Source organism: Myxocyprinus asiaticus, chromosome 30 (genome assembly GCF_019703515.2).
Source record: "Myxocyprinus asiaticus isolate MX2 ecotype Aquarium Trade chromosome 30, UBuf_Myxa_2, whole genome shotgun sequence".
In the NCBI taxonomy this organism is placed as follows: Eukaryota; Metazoa; Chordata; class Actinopteri; order Cypriniformes; family Catostomidae; genus Myxocyprinus; species Myxocyprinus asiaticus.
In genome coordinates, this window is record NC_059373.1 from 24,674,027 (window position 1) to 24,698,345 (window position 24,319).

Consider the following 24,319-nt stretch of genomic DNA (forward strand, 5'->3'; position numbering starts at 1 on the left):
TCTCTCTCCTCCTCCATTTCTTCATCTCACCCTCTCTATTTCATCTCATTTCATCACCCCTCTGAGCAGAAGTATATTGCAGAAAAATCCAGAGCTTTATTGTCAGTCACTATGAGTCTCAATGTTAGAACAAGATCACGCCTGCCGCAAAAGAGTGCGTCACATATTGACGTCCCCATAATGCAGATTTCCGCACCAGATGCTCCGGGAATGTTGCTGAGTGTGTTGTTATTAACTGTGCTGAGATTTATTGCAGTCATAAAATTTTATCGATGCAGTTTTATGTGTGCTCTCTGGCAGTGGTGGACAAGTGCTTGTTTTCCTTTTGAACGGTTCAGTGTCCCTGGGTGCTTTCACTCTGGTTACTCAAAAAGATGGACTAATGTGCTTAATTAGCAGGACTCATAGCCCTTATGGACCATTTCCGGAGGTCCATGAAGGCAAACGTTGGGAGAATCAGGGAACTCCCAGTGTTCCCTGTGAGGTGCCAAGTGATACTGTGCATACTGAGAGTGAAGAATCACTATTTTATTGTCATTGTTCACAATGTCTTTCTTTATGAATCTGTTTTTAAGGCTGTCTGGGACCACAACCCCAGATCTGGTGGTCAGCACCAGCCATCAGATGTGGCTCAATTTCAAGACTGATGACACCAGTGGCTCCCTGGGCTTCAAGGTTTCGTATGAAGGTATGTTGAGTTTAGTGGTTTGTGACTGGATCCAGGGGAAAAGCAAGGGCTCTTGAGCCAATAAAAAAGGGGGTGCTTTCACAATAGAGCTTTTGGTGTGGACCTGAGTCCGTTTGATGTCAGAGTTTGGTTGTTGTGAAGCTGTTTTTCGAATTGAAAAGTTGGTCTGGGGTTCAGTTCATGTGAACTCCACTACGATTTGCTGTTGGTATGAAAGCAATCCGTTCTAAATTGTGTAAGTGCTTCTTTACATGCTCCCTGTCACACATATTATTGTATAGTACATTTCTCATATACTTGTTTCTGAATAAATTCCCTTTGGAGAGCAGCTTGCATTCTTCGAGTCTCTTGTAATGTATCCATGGCAGACAAACACAAGTGCTGATCTGTGCATATAAAGTTTTAGTGGTAAATCCAAAGGGACAAAAACATGACTGAAACAGTGAAGTTGGCATCTACTACAAGTCTTTACCTTGCTACAGTGGTAAATAGCTGTTGCTAGTACTCTCAGGCCCAAAAGGTTTGTGTGTATAAAAACACATGTAAAGAATGTCCAAGTTGATCACTAACACAGTCTTATGAGGATTGCGTCTTTCAGATGTGCAAAATAGCACGTTTTGGCAATTTTTGCTCATTTCCCCGAAATGAATATGCAATTAAGAGTCATGCCTCCAATTGAGAAGAATTAATAAAACTGCTTTTTCAAGCCTGTAAGTCATTTCAGAAATGCATTCTGCAAGAGCAAATTAATATGAATGAAAGGCAGGTATTAATCTGATTTGCACAGTGGCAAAATCTCAATCTCAGATCTCATTGTGGCAAAACAGACACTTTAAAAATTCAGAATACATAGAAAACCCATTTATGACACACATTAATGTTATGTTAAATTATTTTTTCATAAAAAAATAAAAGAATATTTTAGAACTCAACATCATAACTGATAACATAAGTCTTATGATCATTCAAGTATATCGTATTCCAGTGTTTTAAACATTATATTTAACTGCCAAAATATTCTAAGTGGCATTATTCTCCAGTTTGATCGAAGTGGGCTGGTGCACCAGATAGACCCACGCCAAACAGGGTGTCTTTCCCCCTGCGAAACAAGTTGTGAGCATCCCTTCTCACTCGTGAAGCCATGTCTCCCGAGCGCAACTTCACCATGGTCAAGATATCTGCGGTTTGAAATTCTGATTCTGTTTTAGAATGCACCAGTGGTGCGATAACTTAACATGTACATAATACTGTATTTTTTTTTCTTTGTTGAATTATGAATTGAAGCGATTTTGTCCTCCGCTCCGTAATCGTTCTGATACTTTTCAAGGGAAGAGTGTAATACAGGTTTTCTCATAAACTGCTCTACACTTGCTAAATATCAAATAAACACTGAATACAAAAATTAAATGGGATCTAGTGAGAGTCGTAATGTAGGTGAGCATGCATTTGGTCAATTATCCACGCAAAAGTCTCCTTTTGGAGGGTGTGTCTAAAATATTTGCATGTGTAGTTATTTGTGCAGTTTTTCTTAGTAAATCACCCGCAATACTCCCAAGACGTGTGCACACAATTTCATAGATTGCACAAGCAAATTAGTACCCATTATTTGGGAGCTTAGTAAATTGGGGCCTTGTTGTTACTCATGTTGATGACACAAAAGCACCATGATTCGGGCCCAAAAGTATAATGTGAAAAGAGACCAGCTGGAGCAAGTAGAGGGTAAAATCTAAACTGTTTTGGATAAAGCAATAAAACCAAGTGTGAACCTTAAACAAATTTGGTACACAAAACCTGTAGTTCCCCTTTATAAAAAGCAAATTTTTTGGTCTCATAGCTTTGGAGGGATGTGAATACACATTTGGTAGCTATCATATCAGAGTGTTCTCATTTGAAGGCTCTTATCATTGTTGTGTCACAATGAAGTGATGATCCTTCACTGTTATAAAAAAAAAAAAAAAAAAATCGTGTTCTTTTTTCCTCCCTCTGTTTTCAACATTATAGCCACTTATCTCTTGTCTGAATCATATGGGTGGCCATTAAAAGCCTTTAAATACTGTTCCTGTATGGTTTTTGTTTACTCCCTATCACAATTATAGCATATACTGTTCAGGGTGAAGCAGACATGTTTTAAAGTGGTCATTAGCCTATTTCATGCAAACAGTTCCCATTGATGGTATGCACATAATGGAACTCAAAGTTTATACACTACCTCGGTCATTGTCGGTATAATCTTCCACCATATGTTTTCCTCTGAGCAAATTTCTCAATTTTCTTTCTTCCTGCTATAAGAACACAGCATGTTTTTATGTTTTATTTATTTATTTTTTTTTTAAAAATTTATTATTATTATTATTTGCTTTTCACATTCTATTTCTCATTCTACCATTATACCTTCTACACATGCGGTGGGGGCCATCAAAGCAGACTATGATCATTTAACCTTGCTGGAATGAGGGCAATGGGACGAGGAGGATATCATGCAAGAGCGACTACTAATTTTCAGTTTTTCTGAGCTTGTCGCTCTGTTTGATTGGAAACGAGAATGCCCCAGCTATTGTCCTGGCCCTATTTCAGATACAAATAGGGGACTTTGGCACATTTCATAAATTGCAAAACAATATTTGCTGTCAGATCCACAGTAAGCCTCCAGGCCCGCGTTTTTTAATGCTTATTTTTCAGCTGCAAAAACATGAGACGGAAGTAGAGCATAGACAGTGTTCCCGACATGATTAAAACAATGAGAGACACTTAATGAAGTTGAGGATTCTCTTTGAACCACTGCCTGCCTGCCTGGGAGGCGAGATGCACCCCAACATTATTGCATCTCAAATTTCCATATTTCCTAATTGCTCAGAATGTTCAGAAGAGAGCCATTTTTTATTTGTAAAAATAATATTAATAATTTCATAATTAACATTTATTTTCCTGTCAGAATATTAAGATGTTCCTCTGACCTAGTCAAACCTATTCTACAGATATTTTTGAAGTTTTAGCCCTCTCACATTTCAGAAATAAGACCATGCTACCTTGCTTTGAGTCTTATGGGGACAGAGCATCATAACTGATGACAAATGTCCTATTATTGTTATTTCTTATTCTTATCCATAAAAGCCCAACACTGATGCAGGACAAGCGGGCATGCCAGGGGCATATCCTCTTTCTCTGGACACTAGAGAATTCAGATGTTTAAAATGTTCCCATGTCTATCATTTAAATTCTTCACTTCTCACTCACTCTTGTTTTCTACATATCCTCTGCAGATATGTTTTTTTTCTTTTTAACTGGAGCCCCAAAGGGAAGATGATTGCTAGTTGAATGTGTGCTGGGGGAACTGTCAATGAGAATGTTTTTTTGTGATACTGTATTATTATACTGTATAGTTTTCCTCTTGCATCTGATAAAACATCAGATGATCTCACACTAAGGCCGTAATGATTGTGTGTATTTGTACGCACGTAGATCTTTATCACAGCTTCTTCTCTTTTATTCCAGAGTATCAGTGTGGCTCTGTCCACCAAATGTTTTAACATTGTATTTTAAGGGATGGATTGTTATTCACACTGAGATGTCAAAGAATACCAGGGTTGTGTGCTATGACGGCAATTCAATGGCAATAATCCGCGCACATTATTGACGCTCGCATGCACGATAGATTAAAGCCACACGAGGAAAAGGGAAGAACCCGCGCGTTCGTTTTAAACCCTCGTGCGCAAGAAATCCCCTGTGCATGCAATACAACATTTTGTGCGCGAGGAAACCTGCCACGCGAGTAAGGTCATTCTTCTGCCTTTGCTCACGCAAACACCTTTTAATTTTGTCAGTCATGCGGCAGGTTCTTGCTGTCTCAATTATCATTGGTTATTATCTTTTTCCGGAAGTCAGTTGTGTTTGGCTCCCCGTTAATACAAAGAACCATAAACTTGCCTGTGCTTTGTGAGAGACATGGCTTCATCAAGGGACCCTCTGCATGTTAGTCATTATTACTTTATTTGTTGCTAATAACAGGGCTGATTTAATGTATGCATGTACTGTGTATCTTTGGAAGACACTTTAAAAACATGTAGGTTACTAGCTAGCTGTTGCATTCTTATGATGTTACTATATACAGTAGAACTTATATATAATCTGAATTTTGTCATTGCAGTTGTAAGACACTTTATAATTAATTGAAAAGTTGTGAGCCCAGGAAAATAAATCATAACCTTATTAATAATAATAATAATAATAATAATAATAATATGTTTAATTTATACAGTGCCTTTCCAGAGCTCAAGGACGCTTCACAATAAAGAACAGTAACATAACAAACATATAGACAATCATATGGACAGTGGACATTTGCCTAGTCTAGAACAGAATGCAATTGCAGTTGCATATAGCAGATAACAGATCATACAAACAATTAGACAATTCTAATTCGTAAGCATACAAATACAATGAGCAGTACATGATGCAATAGTTATTAACATATTCCATATTAACAGGATGTTGCAAAGTGTCTGCATCTACATTGGTGACTTTAAACCACTGATTTCAAAGTTGCTATTAGGAGACTACCTTTAATTTGCATAATGTATGTCATGTTAGATAAAAAAGTAAATTACATGTACATATAATTAAGCATGCAATATACACATTTTAGAGAAAGCATTTTATTTTAATTTTTTTTATCAGCCTAGATATTGCTATATTGTCATTATGCTTAGTTGATTGTGTTTTATATGCTTTCCATCCCTTGTACAAGGGTTCCTACCTACACGTCACCCACAGCTATGCTTTTAGGCCTGAATTGTGCATAAAGTGTAATTAATAGCTGTAGTATACTGCACCAAAAAATTCAATTTCACATTTTTTTAATAATGTTTTTATTTTTAATCTTACAGTTTCTCCCATGAAAATAACATGTTGAAAATAACATGTAAAATATATTATTCCAATGTCTGTAGCCTTCTCACAGTATGCCATGATGCTAGATAAAGATGGTGAAGTAATGCCAGAGCTTTATTCTTAGACACTTGACCTGAGTAATTGCAGATCTCTTTTTAATATTTTTGGAAGATATTTGGCCCACTCAGTGTTTTATGACCAGATCAAGCAGATGATCACACAAAACTAATAATATTAAAATAAAATGTTAAATAACCAGCAGTCTATGTTCTCTGCACACACCTCCCCTGTTGATCAGCCATCCTGCTGAATCGACTGTCTCGATTTGCTACTTACTGGAGTCCTACAATTTATAAAAGATAAATTGTTCTATGTAGTATAATACCTAACATCACAAGACTGCAATATCTAGCTAGTAAACTGTTAGTGAACTTACTGTTTTTAAAGTGTCTGGCAAAGATAAACATTATATAGTATGAAATTAGCCCTATTAAATGAAAAAAATAGCAACAAAAAAGTAATAATGACTCACATGCAGAGGGTCCCTTGATGAAGCCATGTCTCTCATGAAGAACAGGTGAGTTTGTTATGGTTCTTCATAATAAAAGGGAGCCAATCACAACTAATTTAGGGGAAAGGGGAATAACCAATGAAATTTGAGGTTACACACAAAACACTAAGAGCCCGCCCCACGACTGACAAAATTAAAAGATGTTCGCACGAGCAAAGTCAGAAGAATGGTCTTGCTCACGCGGCAGAGGTTTCCTAGCGTGGGAGAGGTTGTATTGCATGCACAGGAGATTTTGTGTGTGCAAGGGTGTAAAACAAACGCGCGGGTTCTTCATGCTTCCTTGTGCAGCAATGAACTACCGTGCATGTCTATAATGCGCGCAAGGGTTTAAAACACACGCACGAGTTCTGCCTCTCTCCTCGCGTGGATTCAATTTATCGTGTGTGTGTGAGCGTAAAATATGCGCACAGATTATTGCCACTGATTTGCCACCATAGTGTGCCATTCAGAAATAAATTGAGAACAGCAGTTCAACTCCTGAATTTGGTGGTAAACAGAATGTAGAAATGGAATTTCAATGAACCAAAAATTAACCAAAATAGAATTCAAATGGAATTGAATTCAAAATCCATATACAGTAACAGTTCTAAGTTTAGTTTTTAATAAAATATTTTATCTTTCAGTGAAACATGTTCTCAACATGTATGAGACATAGATGGGGAATTTATAAAACATCTATATATGATATGTCACCTATCAACATTTATTAAATTTATTTAGCTAAATTTAATAAATTAATTTTAATTTAATGGTACGTGGTGGAATGGCACTTCATTTCATAATGCACAATTAAAAGGTGCACTCATTAACTTTTTGCTCGTGTCATCTTGGACTTACAGTGACACCTAGTGGTGTGGATACAACATCATTCAAAATCAATAGATTTAAGTTACTGATGCCACTGTAGAAATTCACTATTCACAATCATCCTGTAATGAACTCAGACTGGAGATCAGGTTAGAATCCATTATTCAGAAGAGTTTAATGAACAAATCCAAATCAGAAGGCTCAAACGTGGTCAGTATAACAGGCAGTGGTAGACAACAGGCAAACAATCCAATAAGGTCAACTAGACAGAAGGGGTAATCCAGAAATGTGAATCCAATAAACAGGCAGAAGACCATAACGTGAGGCAGAACAAGAATACCCTTGATCAACGCTTGGTAAGGCTGGTGAACTGGCAATACTTCGCAATATGGGAGTGTGAATGCATGGCTTATGACATGGCCTGAACTGATGTGGCAGGAAACAAGAGTTCAGCATTCAGGTGAGGGCTCCCTCTGGCGGATGGGAGACTGCTCCAACATTACAGAATCTCTCCCCCCCCATGAACACCTCTTGTTGTTCTTCTCCTAGGGCGTCCCCTTGGTCTAGGTGCTGGGTGATTGGGGTGCATTAGATGGAACTCGTGGGTCAATGAGGGGTCTAAGATGTCTCTGGCGGCTACCCACAATCTCTCCTCTGTTCCATATCCCTCCCAGTCCACCAAATATTGCATCTGGCCCCCTCTCCTTCTTGAGTTTAGGATTTCTCTAACCAGGTATGCCGGAGCGCCATCAATCTCCAAAGGCGGTGGAGGTTCCATTTCCGTGGTTTCAGGGCCAGATGCAGGATGGACCGGTTTTAACAATGACACATGAAAGGAAGGAGAGATGCAGTAGTTAGCAGGAAGCTCAAGCTTGTAAGTCACAGCATTAATTTGTCTCAGGATATGAAATGGACCTACGTACCTGGGGCTGAGCTTCCTGCAGGGTAGCCGCAGTTGAAGATCCCTTGAAGACAACCAGACCCTCTGGCCCTCAGGAATGAGTGAGGGAATTCTGGGCATACTCGGCCCTTGGAAGAAAATCACTCTATCTTTCCCGTTCACTGCTGCAGTATGATCTGAGATAGCGACCAATCTCCTGGTTGAGTCTCTCAACCTGTCCATTAGCCTGTGGGTGGTAAACTGAGGTGAGAATGACATTAATGTCTAGCTGATTGCAGAATGCCTGCCATACCCGTGATGTAAACTCGGGACCCCGGTCCGACACAATGTCTTCTGGTATTCCGTAAACTCTGAAAATGTGATGAAACAAGGCATTAGTGGTTTCCATGGCTGTAGGGAGACCTTTAAGGGGAACCAGATGACATGACTTTGAAAATCTGTCTATAATTACCAAAACAGTAGTGAAACCGTTTAGGGAGGTCCATGACAAAATCTACAGATAGATGGGACCAGGGTCTCTTGAGGGATAGGGAGTGGTTCAAGTAGTCTGGAAGGGAGTTCTACTTAACGGAGCAAGACTTGACAAATTTAGTAACATCTTGAGTCAAACTCGGCCACCAGAATGAATTACGTACAAGCAGTATAGTGCGTTGGATACCTGGGTGTCCGGTGCTGAGAGACGTATGGACCCACTGGGTAATGCGTTGTCTGAGAGTATGTGGTATGTATTGTTTGGTAGGAGGACATGCTGGTGGGGTTGGATCTGTTTGTTGTTCATGCTGAATCTCTTCCATGATGTCCCATCGGATGGGGGCGATAATGACAGATTGTGGTAGAATAGAGTCTTGGCTACTAGGGGTGTGTGAAGGGTTATATCTCCTGGAGAGGGCATCTGCTTTGCGGTTTTTGCTGCCGGGTCGATACGTGACTTTGAACTGAAATCTTGTGAAGAATAATGGCCATTGTGCTTGTTTTGGGTTCAGACGTTTCGCACTTTTGATGTATTCTAAATTCTTGAGGTCAATGATTACCTGGAATGGGCGAGTCGCCCCGTCTAACCAATGTCTCCACTCTTCTAATGCCGCTTTAATGGAGAGAAGCTCCTTGTTGTCCACATCGTAGTTCCGTTCTGCAGTGGACAGTTTCCTGGAAAAGAAAGCACATGGAAACATTCTGCCTGGTGTGACATGTCTTTGTGAGAGCACAGCCCCTATTCCACAGTCAGAAGCATCAACTTCTATAGTGAATGGAAGGTTAGGGTCAGGGTGTTTGAGAATAGGGGCTGTGGTGAACTTGGTCTTGAGTGTTTCGAACGCTGTTTGTGCCGAGTCAGTCCATTGCAACTTCTTGGGTTTACCTTTCAGGAGGGAAGTCATCGGGGCTGCGGTGATACTATAGTTTCTAATTAACCATCTGTAGAAATTTGGAAAGCCTAGGAACCTTTGTAGTTCTTTGATTGTTGTGGGACGTGGCCATTCTGTAACTGCCTTGATCTTTGACATGTCCATCTCCACTCCTTGGTGACTGATATTGTAGCCTAGGAAAGTAATATTGGTGATATTGAATTCACATTTCTCAGCCTTAACATATAGTTGGTTCTCTTGTAGTCGAATTAGTACTGTCTTCACGTGTTGAATGTGTTGTGCTCTGGTTTGTGGGTAAATAAGGATGTCATCAATGTAGGCGATGACACATTGGTTTAGGAGATCATGGAAGATCTCGTTTATGAAGGACTGGAATACAGCTGGTGAGTTAGCAAGGCCATATGGCATGACTTGGTATTCATAGTGCGCCCTTGTGGTGAGAAAGGCCATTTTCCACTCATCTCCTTCTCTGATTTGGATGAGATTGTATGCACTTCGGAGGTCTAATTTGGTGAAAATTTGAGCCTCATGCAATTGTTCCAGGGCAGAAGGAACTAATGGCAGTGGGTCTATACTTGACTGTCACTGAATTGAGGCCACGGTAGTCAATGCAGGGTCTGAGACCGCCGTCCTTTTTCTCCACAAAGAAGAATCCTGCTGCAGCAGGGGACATGGAAGGGTGTTTGAAGCCTGAAGATAATGCTCCCTCGACATAATTTTTCATAGCCTGGGTCTCGGGAAGTGATAGTGGGTACACCTTACTTTTAGGAGGAGCTGCATTGGACAGGAGTTTGATGGCGCAATCCCAAGGACGGTGAGGGGAAGATTGGGTTGCCTTGGTTTTGTTGAAAACTTCAGCAAACTCTGCATATTCTTCTGGTATCTTGGTTTGAACTTGAACTTCGGGGCTTTCTATGCTGATGGAGAGACATGGCAGAGTTATTTCAGACTGGAAGCAGTTTTGTTGACAATAATTTGACCACTTGAGTTCACCTTGTGCCCAGGATATGTTGGGATTGTGTACAGTTAACCATGGGTGGCCCAGGATGATTTGGTTGTTTGGGGAAGATATTACATATAATGAAATCTTTTCAGTGTGGAATAGACCAATACGTATAGTCAGAGGTATGGTTTGTTGTGTGATGCCTGTTCCTATGGGTTCATTGTCGATGGCTGTTATTTTGATGGATGGTGTGCATGATAAGGTAGGTATACTGAGTTCTGTGATGAGTTCATGATGGATCAGATTTACAGCTACTCCGGAATTTACTAACGCTGAAACATAGTTATAACTTCCATTAAAATCAATCGTTAGTGGTAGTTTGAAACTCTGCCTATATGGAGAAATCCCTTCACTCACCTCCTTGCTGGAGGTCTTGGTTTTATTGGGGCATGCAGCACATTGGTGACCTGATTGTCCACAGTAAAAACACAGTCTTTTGCACCGACGTCGGTAGCATTCCCCTGGTGACACCCTGGTATATCGTACTTGCATGGATTCTGGTAGTTCTAGAGTTGAATGACTGAATGAGGCAATTGGTGGTGAAGAGGCTTGAGACGTTTTCGCTCAGGGATTATTGCAAATTAAATTATCCATCTTGACAGCCATGTTGATATATTGAGATAGGGTGGTAGTTTCATCTCTACATGCAAGTTCCACTTGTAAATTGTGGTTAAGCCCTTCACGGAAGACAGACTTCAAAGTGATATCATTCCATCCACTTTGAGTGGCTAGTGTATGGAATTGAACGGTGTATTCAGCAGCTGATTGTTTTCCCTGGTGTAAGTGTAACAGTTGTACAGAAATATCCTGTCCCCCGCTAGATATTCAAACACTTTAATCAGTTTCGAGAAATAATCGTACGAGGTCTGTACCTGATTGTCCGTGTCCCAGACAGCCGATGCCCAATCCAGTGCTTTTCCCGTGAGTAAAGTCATCATAAATGAACACTTAGTTCTTTCCAGATGAAAGACCTCAGGCTGATTGGAGAAATATATCTGACATTGGTGTAAAAACCCCTTGCATTTATCCGCTGAACCATCAAACTTATCTGGTAGAGCAAATCTTACCGGTTCAGTTCTTGTAGGTGGAAGAGATTGAATATAATGAGTCAGATGTTCGTTAGTGGCACACAGACTGGCGAGTTGAGTTTGGAATCCTTGCAAGACTCCGCTCTGGTAGTCAAAGGCTGCTTGAAACTGTGACACTTCTGCTGGATTCAGATCTGGTGAAGTATTCTGTAATGAACTCAGACTGGTGATCAGGTTAGAATCCATTTGCAGAAAAGTTTAATGAACAAATCCAAATCAGAAGGCTCAAACGTGGTCAGTATAACAGGCAGTGGTAGACAACAGGTAAACAATCCAATAACGTCAACTAGACAGAAGGGTAATCCAGAAACGTGAATCCAATAAACAGGCAGAAGATCATAACATGAGGCAGAATGAGAATACTCTTGATAAATGCTTGGTAAGGCAGGTGAACTGGCAATACTTTGCAATATGGGAGTGTGAATGCATAGCTTATATACAAGACAAACAGGAAGTGACATGTCAGGAACTGATGTGGCAGGAAACAGGAAGTGACAGAGTTCAGAATTCAGGTGAGGGCTCCCTCTGGTTACTGAGATTAAGCGAGTAGTATTCTGCTAGTCATGTGGTTCTAAAATGGCAGCCCCCATGAGGGCGCCCCTGCACCATGTAGATTAAAACAGCTCTTATAAGGTTGCTGATATGACTAGAGCCCTCATGAGTGGGCATGATTTTGTACATATGATTCACAATATTTATTTTTACAAGTAAAACTTTTTTAATGGGGAAAAAATGACCATATACACTTTTAAATATACAGTACATTATGTACATTTCCCATAATTTACTCAATATAGTAAATAATCAATATATTCACAGATATCTGATTATCTCATTTTTTTTTTTTTTTTTTTTTTTAGCTCTCGTGCCTGCCTGCATTATTAGTAATCTGTCATTAGGAAGTCAATGACTTCCATCTGTGGTCTCAAGTGTTTAAAAAAAAAAAAATAATAAAAAAAAAAAAAAAAAGTGACAAAGTGCACATGTCAGCTCTCAGAGACCATGTTTGTCACCAAGCAGAAGACAGCTGTAACAATCTGTTAGCTTGTGCATACAAACACTCCCACAGGGACGACTTTTCTGTAGCATTTGTCAACTAAATGACACTTTCTTTCACAATCATGCTGCCTTAACTGATGGCTGTGGCCAGAAGTAAGAGTATATGCAACATACTCAATTGCTTAAGCTCTGAATAATTGACTCTGCCAAGACAAAGGACAGAGATTCAGTCCAGGTGGAGGCCTGACACGCACTTGCTACACATGCAAGATTTCTGCTGTCACATGCGGAGCATGCTTGTTAGCAGCTTTTGTGGCAATATGGCACAGATTGTGGGCACAGCTGTGAAAATACACAAGATACGAAAAGCACTAAAATGGTATATTCTTATTAAATGTTTTATTTATTTATTATTTGTAAAACCCGCTATAAAAACTTTTTAATGTTCTGGGTTCAATACAAGTTAAGCTCAATTAACAGCATACTGTTGATTACCACAAACAATAATTTTGACATCTAATTTTTCAAAGAATAAAAGAAAATCACTTTTACAGAAAGACACTTACAATGGAAGTGAATGAAGCAAGTCCATTAAAGTTAAATACATATTAATTCAAAAGTATAGCCAAAAGACACAAGTATAGCCAAAATACGTGTTTAAATCATTTTACAGCTTACCTTATCTGTGTAAAGTTATAATATCTAATATTACAACTTTGTTGTCATGACAATGTAACAGTTGTAGCATTGACCTTACAATATCTACTGTAAACTGAATGTATAATGTACTGTAAGTTTCATCCCCTTAGTGTGGACCAAACTGTGCAACAGTTGTTACAGAAATGTAATGTAAATCCTCTCTCAAGGTTTACATCTCATGCCTGTATTTCTTTTTTTTCTTTTTTTAAGAAATTGACCAGGGTGGGTGCGGAGACCCAGGAATCCCAGCCTATGGCAAGAGGGAAGGCTCAGGCTTCCGACATGGTGACAAGCTATATTTTGAGTGCCTTCCAGCCTTTGAGCTGGTGGGAAAAAAAAACATTACATGCCAGAAGAATAATCAGTGGTCAGCCAAGAAGCCAAGCTGTGTCTGTAAGTAACAGACCTTCCCTAAAATGTAATACTTTCCTCTCCCACATCATCACACCTGGAAGGCTGATGCACCATTATTACTGTTTGGGCACGTCAAAAAGTAAATCTAATGGCAGTGTCTTTTGTACACTACATCCCCGCTAGCAGATATTTTTCTCTTAGTATCTGAGCCATTAAATCATTAACTATAACTCACGTTAAAGTGACAGTTCATTACAGCCATGTAATTTATTCAGTTGTTTTATTTGCTGTAATATCAGGGTTTAAGAAGCAACATTATCGAATTTAACTGAACTGAAAAAAAAGCTCATTTTGGAAATAAAGAAAAATATGTAACAGAACACAGTTTACCAAAAATGTAGTCATTTTCCATAATAGCATTGCTTGCAAATCTTATGGTCAACATACTAGAATTAGAAAGATTGTTTGCTACATCGAAGTAGTGAAATGTTTTTGTGCCACTTAAATGCTTATACTGAGTGTTACAAAGTACAATGTTGTTTGGCAGTTATAGCATAACTTGTTTGATATTATTGTTATTTCTCTGTTAATTTGATTTGTTTATACTGTCAATTTGCCGCAGACTCTAGTCATTTGCCATTATAATGGCCTCCATCTTATTACTTCAATAGAAATGCAGTTGACTCACAACTTTGTTTTCTGCTATATTATGACATTATTAGTGGCTCAGACAGCAAAGTCATTCATATGAGGTGGAACCGTAACGATTTGTCTTCAGTCCACCATTTCCAGAGCTCATTTTCATCCTCCCTGTGGCTATTTAGTGACACTTATTGCACTCTCAGCTTTTTCCCAAATCCTGAAAATGAGTTAATGGCTGTCTGCGGATAATCCCAGCAGATAAACACTCTTTCTCTGGAATATCTTCAGTCTTATTTTCTTCTGCAATGGGCAAGAGCATGCACACACACTCACACACACACACACACACACACACACACACACACACACATTATATCCAGCACAGGGCTTACCAAAAGTCATATTTACCCCTTTTTTTGAAAAATGTGCTCATGTCATTATTGTTTTGCAAAATGTATTTATATTATCTAGTGCCCTGCTTTCCTTCTCAATACAACATGAAGTTGAAGTGTGTAATTTCTGCACCATTAGCAGCACCAAGTGGAATTGCAAAAATTAAGAATAACACCCCCCATCAACCATTTGCCTTTCAGAACAGATTGTCCCGCATCAAACTCATACCATTGGTTAAGCAAATGTTGCTGTGTCGGGCTGGTCAGGAAGCTCAAATTAAGTGTAATGTTTTGTAAGCACTTACAAAGTTGGAAATCAACCTACAAATTACTTTTTTTCTAGTTGTCTTTGCACATTAAGCTGAGATAGGAGAAAGTATTTTAACATAAAAAATTACACATTTGACATTAAAATAAACAGACTATTTTTGTAGGGCAGAGAGCCCCCCCCAAAAAAGAAGAGACATTAAGCATGCATATTCCAAAATAAAGTGAGCATTTTGTAAAAAAAAAAAAAAAAAAAAATCCATACTCAATGTCTTAGCGTTATGTTATCTAGATGTTCTCATGTTCCAGATAACTGATAATCTTCTGTCAGCTGTGCACATGCCACAAGCTGTAGTTTCTTTATCTCATTTATTTCTGTTTAAAGGGTTAGTTCACCCAAAAATGAAAATTCTGACATCATTTCCTCACCATCATGTGTTCCAAACCCATATGACATTCATTCTTCCATCTAAGCATCCCTTTAAAAAATCAATATTCTCATTCTCATTCTCATTGTGAAATGAATCTATCTTAAATGGCACGTGCCACCTTCACAACAATCTCAAGTCTGCCCTATATTAATGAAAAGTATGCTTTACAATGCCTCCGATGTTTAACTCTTTTCTCCTTTTACAGTTTCATGTTTCTTCAACTTTACAACTTCATCTGGAGTCCTACTGTCACCAAACTACCCTCAGGAGTACGGCAACAACATGCACTGTGTGTGGCTGATCATCGCCAAACCAGAGAGCCGCATTAACCTGGCCTTCAATGACCTGAGCATGGAGAAACAATTTGACTTCTTGTCCATAAAAGATGGCGGCAAGGCAGAGTCGCCCATTCTGGGAACCTTTTCTGGTGATGTGCTGCCGTCACCCATCACTACCAGCAGCCACGTGGCCCGTCTTGAGTTTCTGACTGATCATACGTACACAGACCGTGGCTTCAACATCACTTTCACCAGTAGGTTTTAATGGTTGCTCTAGATTTAACATGACCTTTCATGTTCTGTGGTAAACATAAATGATTTGTTCAGGTTATTTTGGGTAGACCTGTTCATGTTTTTTTTTTTTAAAGCCTAACATCATAGTGAAGTTGGAGATAAAAATTCATTTTAAGATGTATTATAGATGACAACATGATTTAGATGTTTTGTAAGTGGTAATGTGTAGCACATTTTCAAAAGTTGTGTGTTGTCTCTAAGAAACTAGAAGTTTTATTTATTTATTTATTTATTTATTTTTTTGGTTCTCTGAGAGTTTATAAGAAAGTTTTCATTCCCCCTTTAAAACTACATTTATGGAAGAGACAGACAGACAGATAGCCAGACAGATAGATAGATAGATAGATAGATAGATAGATAGATAGATAGATAGATAGATGTAACATTCATGAGTGCATATCTGTCCTCCTTCAGTAATCAGTATTCAAGGAGCATGACATCTGACAGCAGAGGGGATGGATGCTTGATCATCCATGTGAGGAAGAGCAATAACAGTCACACATTTAATTAGTTTTATTTATTTTTTTCAAATATGTATATAATTAATTAAAGGAATAGTTAATTGAAGCTGTCAGGAGGTGATACCACATGATATGACCCTATGTTACAAGTTTTTTTTTTTTTTTTTCGTTTTTTTTTTTGGTGTGGGCAGACTGCTCTAATCATTCATGTTCATTAAGGATATGACAAACTAAATTGAAAGGCTTGTTGGTACATAAAGTGGTGGTGATGGATGAGATGAACAATCTTTGGGTTTGGGATCCTTCTTGAGTCAAGGGAGTTTATCACAAACAAACAATGATGCATGATGTTGGTGCGAGAAAATACAGATATACAGTGAAAGCAACAGAAAATGTTCAAGAAAAAGGGGCTTGGGGTTTGTTCAGACAAGTATTTTATTTATTTATTGTTTTCTTGGTCATATATTGTTGGTCATTAGAGACGCTATTAAACTGTAACATCATAAACAAACCACAGTAGTTTTTTGTTACAGCTGTTATGCTCACTCTTTTACTGTAAGCTCACATGTATTGTCATCTCATGCATTCTCATTACTCATGTCTACTCCATTCATTGTGTATTGAACAAACAGAAGCCAGCGGCAGGCCAGAGAATGGGAAAGATCGGGAAGCAATGGAAAGTGTTTAAGGGAGAGAGAAGAAAAGAGAGAGATTTGCTGGAGAGATTGTGCCTGCTAGTAATGCATCACCTTCTCTTAAGTCCTATCAATGGGCACTGAGTGGCTCCAAGCTTCCCACTCAACCAAGAAACTTTGGGAGGCACATAAATCAATATTTTGTTCGAAGTTAAATGAATTAGTGTACTTATGCAACTGAAACAATGAGCCATACAGTTTTCAGTTCAATGGGCATATTGAGGACTGTTGGGGCTATGTAAAATTGTCTTTAAACTAAAACAAAACCTTTTGCACAGCTCCAACAAAGCTTTTGAACAGAATGCAGACAGGTACAGAGCAAAAATAATAATAAAAAAAAAAAAGGTTTCTACTTTAAATTTCCCAGTAAAATAAAATACAATTAATAAAGTGCTATTGTTGTCATGCCCACCATGTTGACCTTTTACAGATGAGCGCAGTTTTCTTTTTCTTGTTGACATATTTCCTATTTAAACAAGAGGTTTTGGGTGGGACATTTCGAAGGGCGTGACCCTTTAAAAAAATAGCCAATAGGCTTTAGTTACGTCACATGATTTTCTAATTTCTTGTCAGTTGCAGGTGGTATTAGGGGTAGATACATTCTTATTCTAGAGAGCATTTGCTTGGACAAAAATCTGTCGTGCACGATGAGTTATCAATATTTTTAGTCTGTTTTCCCATAAGAGAAGAAAACATACATTTTAAATGCCTATATCTGCTAAAGCTTAATTTTGTCAAATTTTAAGATTACACTAGCATTTATATTGCTTCAAAGCTAATAAACATGGACTAAAAGCCACAAAACTGAAATTTTGATTTCATTTGATTCTCAATGTTGCAGTTGGCATACCATTCTCTCTATGTACTTGACTTTCATAATTCATGAACTTGTATCATTGCTTTTTCACCTGCAGCATTTCGGCACAACGAGTGTCCCGACCCTGGTGTTCCTGTAAACGGAAAACGTTTTGGCGAGAGTCTACAACTTGGCAGCTCCATTTCTTTCCTGTGCGAGGAGGGGTTTGTGAAGACCCACGGCTCTCAAACCATCTCCTGTATCCTCAAAGATGGAAATGTTGTGTGGGACAATGCTGTGCCACGTTGCGAAGGTCAGTCCTTTCTATAATAAATACATTAATGAACATGCAAATCTCATAATTCATACTTACACATTTGTTTAAGTTGATTGTTGTAAAATTTTGAAAACCTTTATTTAATATTTCCCAATTCTCAAATTTGTATATTAGTTTATAACAAAAACAAAATGATACAGAGTTCAGCTCAGTTAGTTTGCTCTTTACTTAAAACCTTAGAAAATGCTCTCAATTTATTGTTTTGTTATAATTATATTCAGGGTCAGACATGACTAAATAAACAAGACTTTCTGAGCAACTGAAATATTCTTAAAAAAAATAAATAAATAAAAAATAAAACCTTTATTTCAGACTCAAGTGCTGTTGGTTTATTAATTTGTACAGATTGTGTTGCATTTATCTGAGGATGCATTCAAGGAACGTATTTTCATTGATTCCTCTCTCTCTCTCTCTCTCTGAATGTTGGAACCATTTCGTTTTATGCGATGTGGAATGTCCTTGCATTTTATGAAATGCACTGCTCTATTCTCTTGGAACTTCAAATAATTTTATGCCATTTATCAAGCAATGTCTTTTATACTGTAGATGTCCTTCAGTGCACTTAGTCAAGAGATGAGATCATTCCCCAGCCATTGAACACATGGGGCCTTGTGCTCACTCTTTTATATTTCCATATTTTGCATTCTAGGAAAAGCATTCATTGGCTTTTCTGTTTTATAAATTTGATTAACCAGATTTATTCACCAAGCTAAATAAGTTTTATTTGTCCTTTTGAATCATACTGCATTGGAGTTTTTTTCAGTTTGATAACCATTAACCTTAATTGTTTATTTATTTATTTATTTATTTGTATTGGCCTTTATGTTTTTTTTTGTTTTTTTTTTTTTTTAGATAGTGAAGAGGAGAGAGGAAATTATTGGGGAGAGGGGAAGAAATGGAATATATACATAGCTGTCAACAAACCTTTGTCACCCGTGTGTCAAATCCATGTGTTTTATATCTGTGCCAAGGCTCTGATCTCATATTTGATCTTTATTAACTTCCATCTTGGTAATAGTATGCTTTGACTAGGGTGGTGAAACCTACTGTAGTTTGATCTTGACTGGTAAAAAGGTTGCAAGGGGCCATCCTTCAGTTGTCACTGTTGTACCCTTTAGCAGGGCACTTAAAGGGATAGGTCACCCAAAAAGGAAAATTTCCTCATCATGTACTCACCCCCATGCCATCCCAGATGTGTATGACTTTCTTTCTTCAGCAGAACACACATAAAGATTTTAGAAAAATATCTCCACTCTGTAGGTCTACACCATGAAAGTGAATGGTGGCCAGAACTTTGATGCTCCAAAAATGAGATAAATTAAGCTTAAAGGTAATCCATAAAACTCCAGTGGTTCAATCCATGTCTTCTGAAGTTATCAGATTGGTTTTGGGTGAGAACAGACCAAAATGTTACTCATAATTTCAAGCTCTATTACACTTCCTATAGCACCATCTAGTGCTTTGCGCATGCATCAAGGACTGTAAAGAGATGGCCAAATGAAGCAGAGCGGGAACTACAAGCCTGCTTCGATTGCACAGATTGGAGTGTTTTTGAGGCTGCAGCCACAGACCTGGATGAGCTCACAGATACTGGTACATTATATATCAGTTTCTGTGAGGATATGTGCATTCCTACTAGGACTTATTTAAAGTTCAACAATGACAAACCATGGTTTACAGCAGAGCTCAGGCAGCTTCGTCAGGCCAAAGAGGATGCTTACAGGGGTGGGGATAAAGTCTTGTACAATCAGGCCAGGAACACACTTGAACAAGGAAATCAGAGTGGCTAAAAGAAGATACTCTGAGAAGCTGAAAAACAAGTTTTCAGCTAACGACCCTGCATCAGTGTGGAGTGGCATGAAACAACTCACAAATTACAGGACTCCTACCCCCAACCCTCTAGGGAACCAACAACTGGCTGATGACCTGAATGTGTTCTACTGCAGATTTGAAAGGCCCAATCTCACACCCCACACCCGCTCTGACCTTCACTTCACACAAACACCAACACCTCCTGCAACCCCCCTCCTCCCCCTCCTGCTACTCAACCTGCACTTAAGATCTGTGAAGATGATGTGAGCCGCGTCTTTCGGAAACAAAAGACGAGGAAAGCTTCAGGCCCAGATGGGGTCTCACCAGCGTGCCTTCGATCTTGTGCTAACCAGCTGGCCCCCATCTTCACACAGATCTTCAATAGATCACTGGAGCAGTGTGAAGTTCCATGCTGCTTCAAACGCTCAATCATTATTCCTGTCCCAAAGAAACCAAAAATCACAGGACTTAATGACTACAGACCTGTCGCCCTGACGTCTGTGGTCAAGAAATAATTTGAGAGACTGGTGTTGGCCCACCTGAAGAACATCACTGGACCCTTTCTAGATCCCCTTCAATTTGCTTATCGAGCAAACAGGTCTGTGGATGATGCAATCAACATAGGATTGCATCATATCCTGCAACATCTGGACAGACCAGGGACATATGCAAGGATGCTTTTTGTGGACTTCAGTTCGACTTTCAACACCATCATCCCAGCTATACTCCAGAATACATTAAACCAACTCTTTGTTCCAATGTCTATCTGTCAGTGGATTACCAGCTTTCTGACGGACAGGCAGCAGCTTGTGAGACAGGAGAAACTCACTTCCAGCACCTGTACAATCAGCACTGGTGCCCCCCAGGGATGTGTGCTCTCCCCACTACTCTTCTCCCTCTACACCAATGACTGCATTGCCAAGGACCCCTCTGTCAAGCTCCTGAAGTTTGCAGATGACACCACTGTCATCGGCCTCATCCGAGATGATGATTAGTCTGCATACAGAAGGGAGGTTGAACAGCTGGCTGTCTGGTGCAGTCAAAACAACCTTGAGCTGAACACGCTCAAAACGGTGGAGATGATTGTGGACTTTAGGAGGAACACCCCAACACTGACCCCCCCTCACCATTCTAAACAGCACAGTGGCAGCAGTGGAAACATTCAGGTTCCTGGGCACTACCATCTCACAGGACCTGAAGTGGGAGACCCACGTTGACTCCATTGTGAAAAAGGCCCAGCAGAGGTTGTACTTCCTTCGCCAGCTGAGGAAATTCAACCTGCCACAGGCGCTGCTGATACAGTTTTACTCAGCAGTCATTGAGTCTGTCCTCGGCACTTCAATAACTGTCTGGTTTGGTTCAGCTACGAAATGAGACATCAGAAGACTACAAAGGACAGTTCGGACTGCTGAGAGGATTATTGAAAGGATAGAACTATACACTTCCAGAGTGAGGAAAAAGGCCGGAAAAATCACTCTGGACCCCACTCACCCTTTTTATTTATGTTCTGCAGAAGAAAGAAAGTTATCTTTGATGGCATGAGGGTGAGTAAATGATGAGAGAATTTTCATTTTTGTGTAACTCCCCCTTGAACCAAAGGCTACACTGGTGGGATTGTCTATTCAACGTAAAGGTGATGTGGTTAATTGTTTAATGTTAAAATACTTTCTCATATCCCATCTTAAAATGCAGAGACAACCATGTAAGCCATTCATAGGTTGATTTTGTACTGTAGGTTTATTTTGCTGAAAAGTGTAAATATTGTGCCTTTGGGATGCTATAAAAACATTGCTCTGTTTGTTTGAGCAACCCAACCAGGCTGACACATCAACTTTGGCTCAGCCAGTGGCATGAGATTGGGGTGGGGCTACATATTTGCTGACCAATGGCAGATGGTGGAAGTGTTCAGAAAACAGTAAAAAAAAAAAAAAAAAAAAAAAAATATATATATATATATATATATATATATATATATATATATATATATATATATATATATATATATATATATATATTATTTTATTTTTTTTATTTATTTTTTTTTTCAGTTCCGATTGGTGCTACTTATGGTGCAGAAATTACACACTTTACCTTTAACATGTTGACATCGCAGACAATTCATGGGAACAATAATATACAAAAATAAGAACAAAAATAATTGGACTTGGGCCATTTAAACCGAATGTGCTATTGCATCAAATAAAGCAAGGTGCAGTGCAACTCTTGTGTCTTGAGATGCAAGTTTTTTGACTTGACTCGATGTCTCAAAAAAGTGCTGCTCATACTGTATGTGAGATGCTACAGAAACAGTGAGACATTGGTCTAGCACATATTTACATAGAAAAAGCAATTCAGAAAAGTCACAGAGGGATACCAAAAAACATTCGGTTTGAACGGCCCTTTAGTCATGTGGCAATACAATAAAGATTCCAAAATTCTTCATGTTTATCTTACTCTCCTGTTCTTCAGCTCCATGTGGTGGAAACCTGAAGGCTTCTATTGGCATCATTCTATCCCCAGGCTGGCCTGAGCTTTATAAAGAGGCCCTCAATTGTGAGTGGATCATCGAGGCCCCACCAGGATATCCTATCAAGATCATCTTTGACAAGTGTGTCTTTGTCCTTTTTTTCTCTCTTTTATGAACCCTGCTCTCATGTCGTTCTTCATAAGCCTCTCTGTTTAAATTTCCCTCTTTCATGTTCTTAGGCTTTCAGTCTATTTGGTGTAATATCATTATCGTCATTTCATAAATAGGTCACTGGCGCACTGCAGATGTTCAGAATAGACTTTGAATCAGAGGATCAGGCCATTCATACTCCCATTGCAACTATCACAGTTCTTCTTCAGCAAACTAGGGCTTCAGTCAGAATCCATATTAGCATCTCTCACCTCTGTAATGGCTTCATCTATTTATCCCTTTCAAATGATGTTCCCCATAAAAGATGGATGCAACAAAAATGTTTGTTCACTCTTTGATTTTATGTAGCGTCAATAAAAAATGCCATTCTGCTCCATTTAGCTGGCTCTTCTCTAATTTGGCACATTTTATTCTTAACAGTTTGATTAACACACAAGGAGTGGACTCACAGGCCTAGTGGGCACATTGACGCTAGTCAGATTAATGGAGGCATATTGCATCGATCCTCCCACAATGTAACAGCTGTGCATTCAATATAGCTCTTCTTCCATTGTGGCCTCCTCCTTTTGCTTTTACTGAGTCCTGGGCTGCATGGGTGCCCAATGCTCCTTTATCCATATTTGCATATAAATGTATGTGTATTCTAACCATTGTCGTTTATTTATCTGAAGAAAAGTTTCAAAACTGAGGCTGGCAGGTAAGCTGGTGTTCACCGTCAGACTGTGAGTACAGAAAGCAGCAGGGCTTTGGTGGGCTGCTACCGTAGGAAACTCAAACAGCATGTATTGCTTTTGAGCAGACTTAGCTTTCAGTTTGAATGATGCAGTGCCCCTTATGCTCGCTGTAAATATGTGATATCCTGGAGGAACACAAGAGTGTACGACTGTGATGAATCTGTAGTTCTGTTCCAAAACCTACTGAGCTGCCTCTCTGTCTACTGCATACCAGTTTTGGGGTGTAATTTACAAGTAGTGACACTACTAGCTTAACTGCATTGTTTTGTAGCATGACAGTAGTTCAACTGTTTTCAAAATAGTGTATCTTTTCCAGTAATAAGCTACTCTTTTCCAACAAGTTGTGGTGTAGCGTGACAAAACGGCCCATATCTGACACATTGTAACGCACACAGTTTTGCAGCCAAGCAAACTGAGGCAAAAATCAAACATTTTCTCTGAAATGGTCCTATGTCTTGTATGTTGCACTGGAAAGTCATATTTATTTTAGTGAATCAGTTTTTTGGGACATACACAGTATATACATATACAGTTGAAATCAGAAGTTTACATACAACTTAGCCAAACACATTTAAACTCAGTTTTTCACAATTCCTGACATTTAACTGTAAAAAAACATTCCCTGTCTTAGATCAGTTAGGATCACTACTTTATTTTAAGAATGTGAAATGTCAGAATAACAGTAGAAAGAATGATTTATTTTAGCTTTTATTTCTTTCATCACATTCCCAGTGGGTCAGAATTTTACATACACTTTTTTAGTATTTGGTTGCATTGCCTTTAAAATGTTTAACTTGGGTCAAACTTTTTGGGTAGCCTTCCATAAGCTTCTCCCAATAAGTTGCTGGAATTTTGGCCCATTCCTCCAGACAGAACTGGTGTAACCGAGTCATGTTTTTAGGCCTCGTTGCTTGCACATGGTTTTTCAGTTCCGCCCACACATTTTCTATTGGATTGAGGTCAGGGCTTTTTAATGGCCACTCCATTACCTTGAATCTGTTGTCCTTCACCATTTTGCCACAACTTTGGAGGTATGCTTGGGGTCATTGTCCATTTGGAAGACCCATTTGCGACCGAGCTTTAATTTCCTGGCTGATGTCTTGAGATGTTGCTTCAATATATCCACATAATTTTCCTTTGTCATGATGCCATCTATTTTGTGAAGTGCACCAGTCCCACCT

At 39.0% G+C, this 24,319-nt stretch overlaps 1 protein-coding gene across 1 annotated transcript in view; it reads left to right on the plus strand.

Moving 5' to 3' along the window:
* LOC127420803 (CUB and sushi domain-containing protein 2-like) overlaps positions 1-24,319 on the plus strand; it is a 491,575-nt gene that overhangs the window by 296,037 nt on the left and 171,219 nt on the right. The window contains exons 12-16 of the mRNA XM_051663350.1: positions 576-688; positions 13,218-13,400; positions 15,299-15,625; positions 17,736-17,930; positions 22,236-22,374. Of these exons, the coding sequence (XP_051519310.1) occupies positions 576-688; positions 13,218-13,400; positions 15,299-15,625; positions 17,736-17,930; positions 22,236-22,374 (957 nt within the window). The remainder of the gene's footprint in view (positions 1-575; positions 689-13,217; positions 13,401-15,298; positions 15,626-17,735; positions 17,931-22,235; positions 22,375-24,319) is intronic.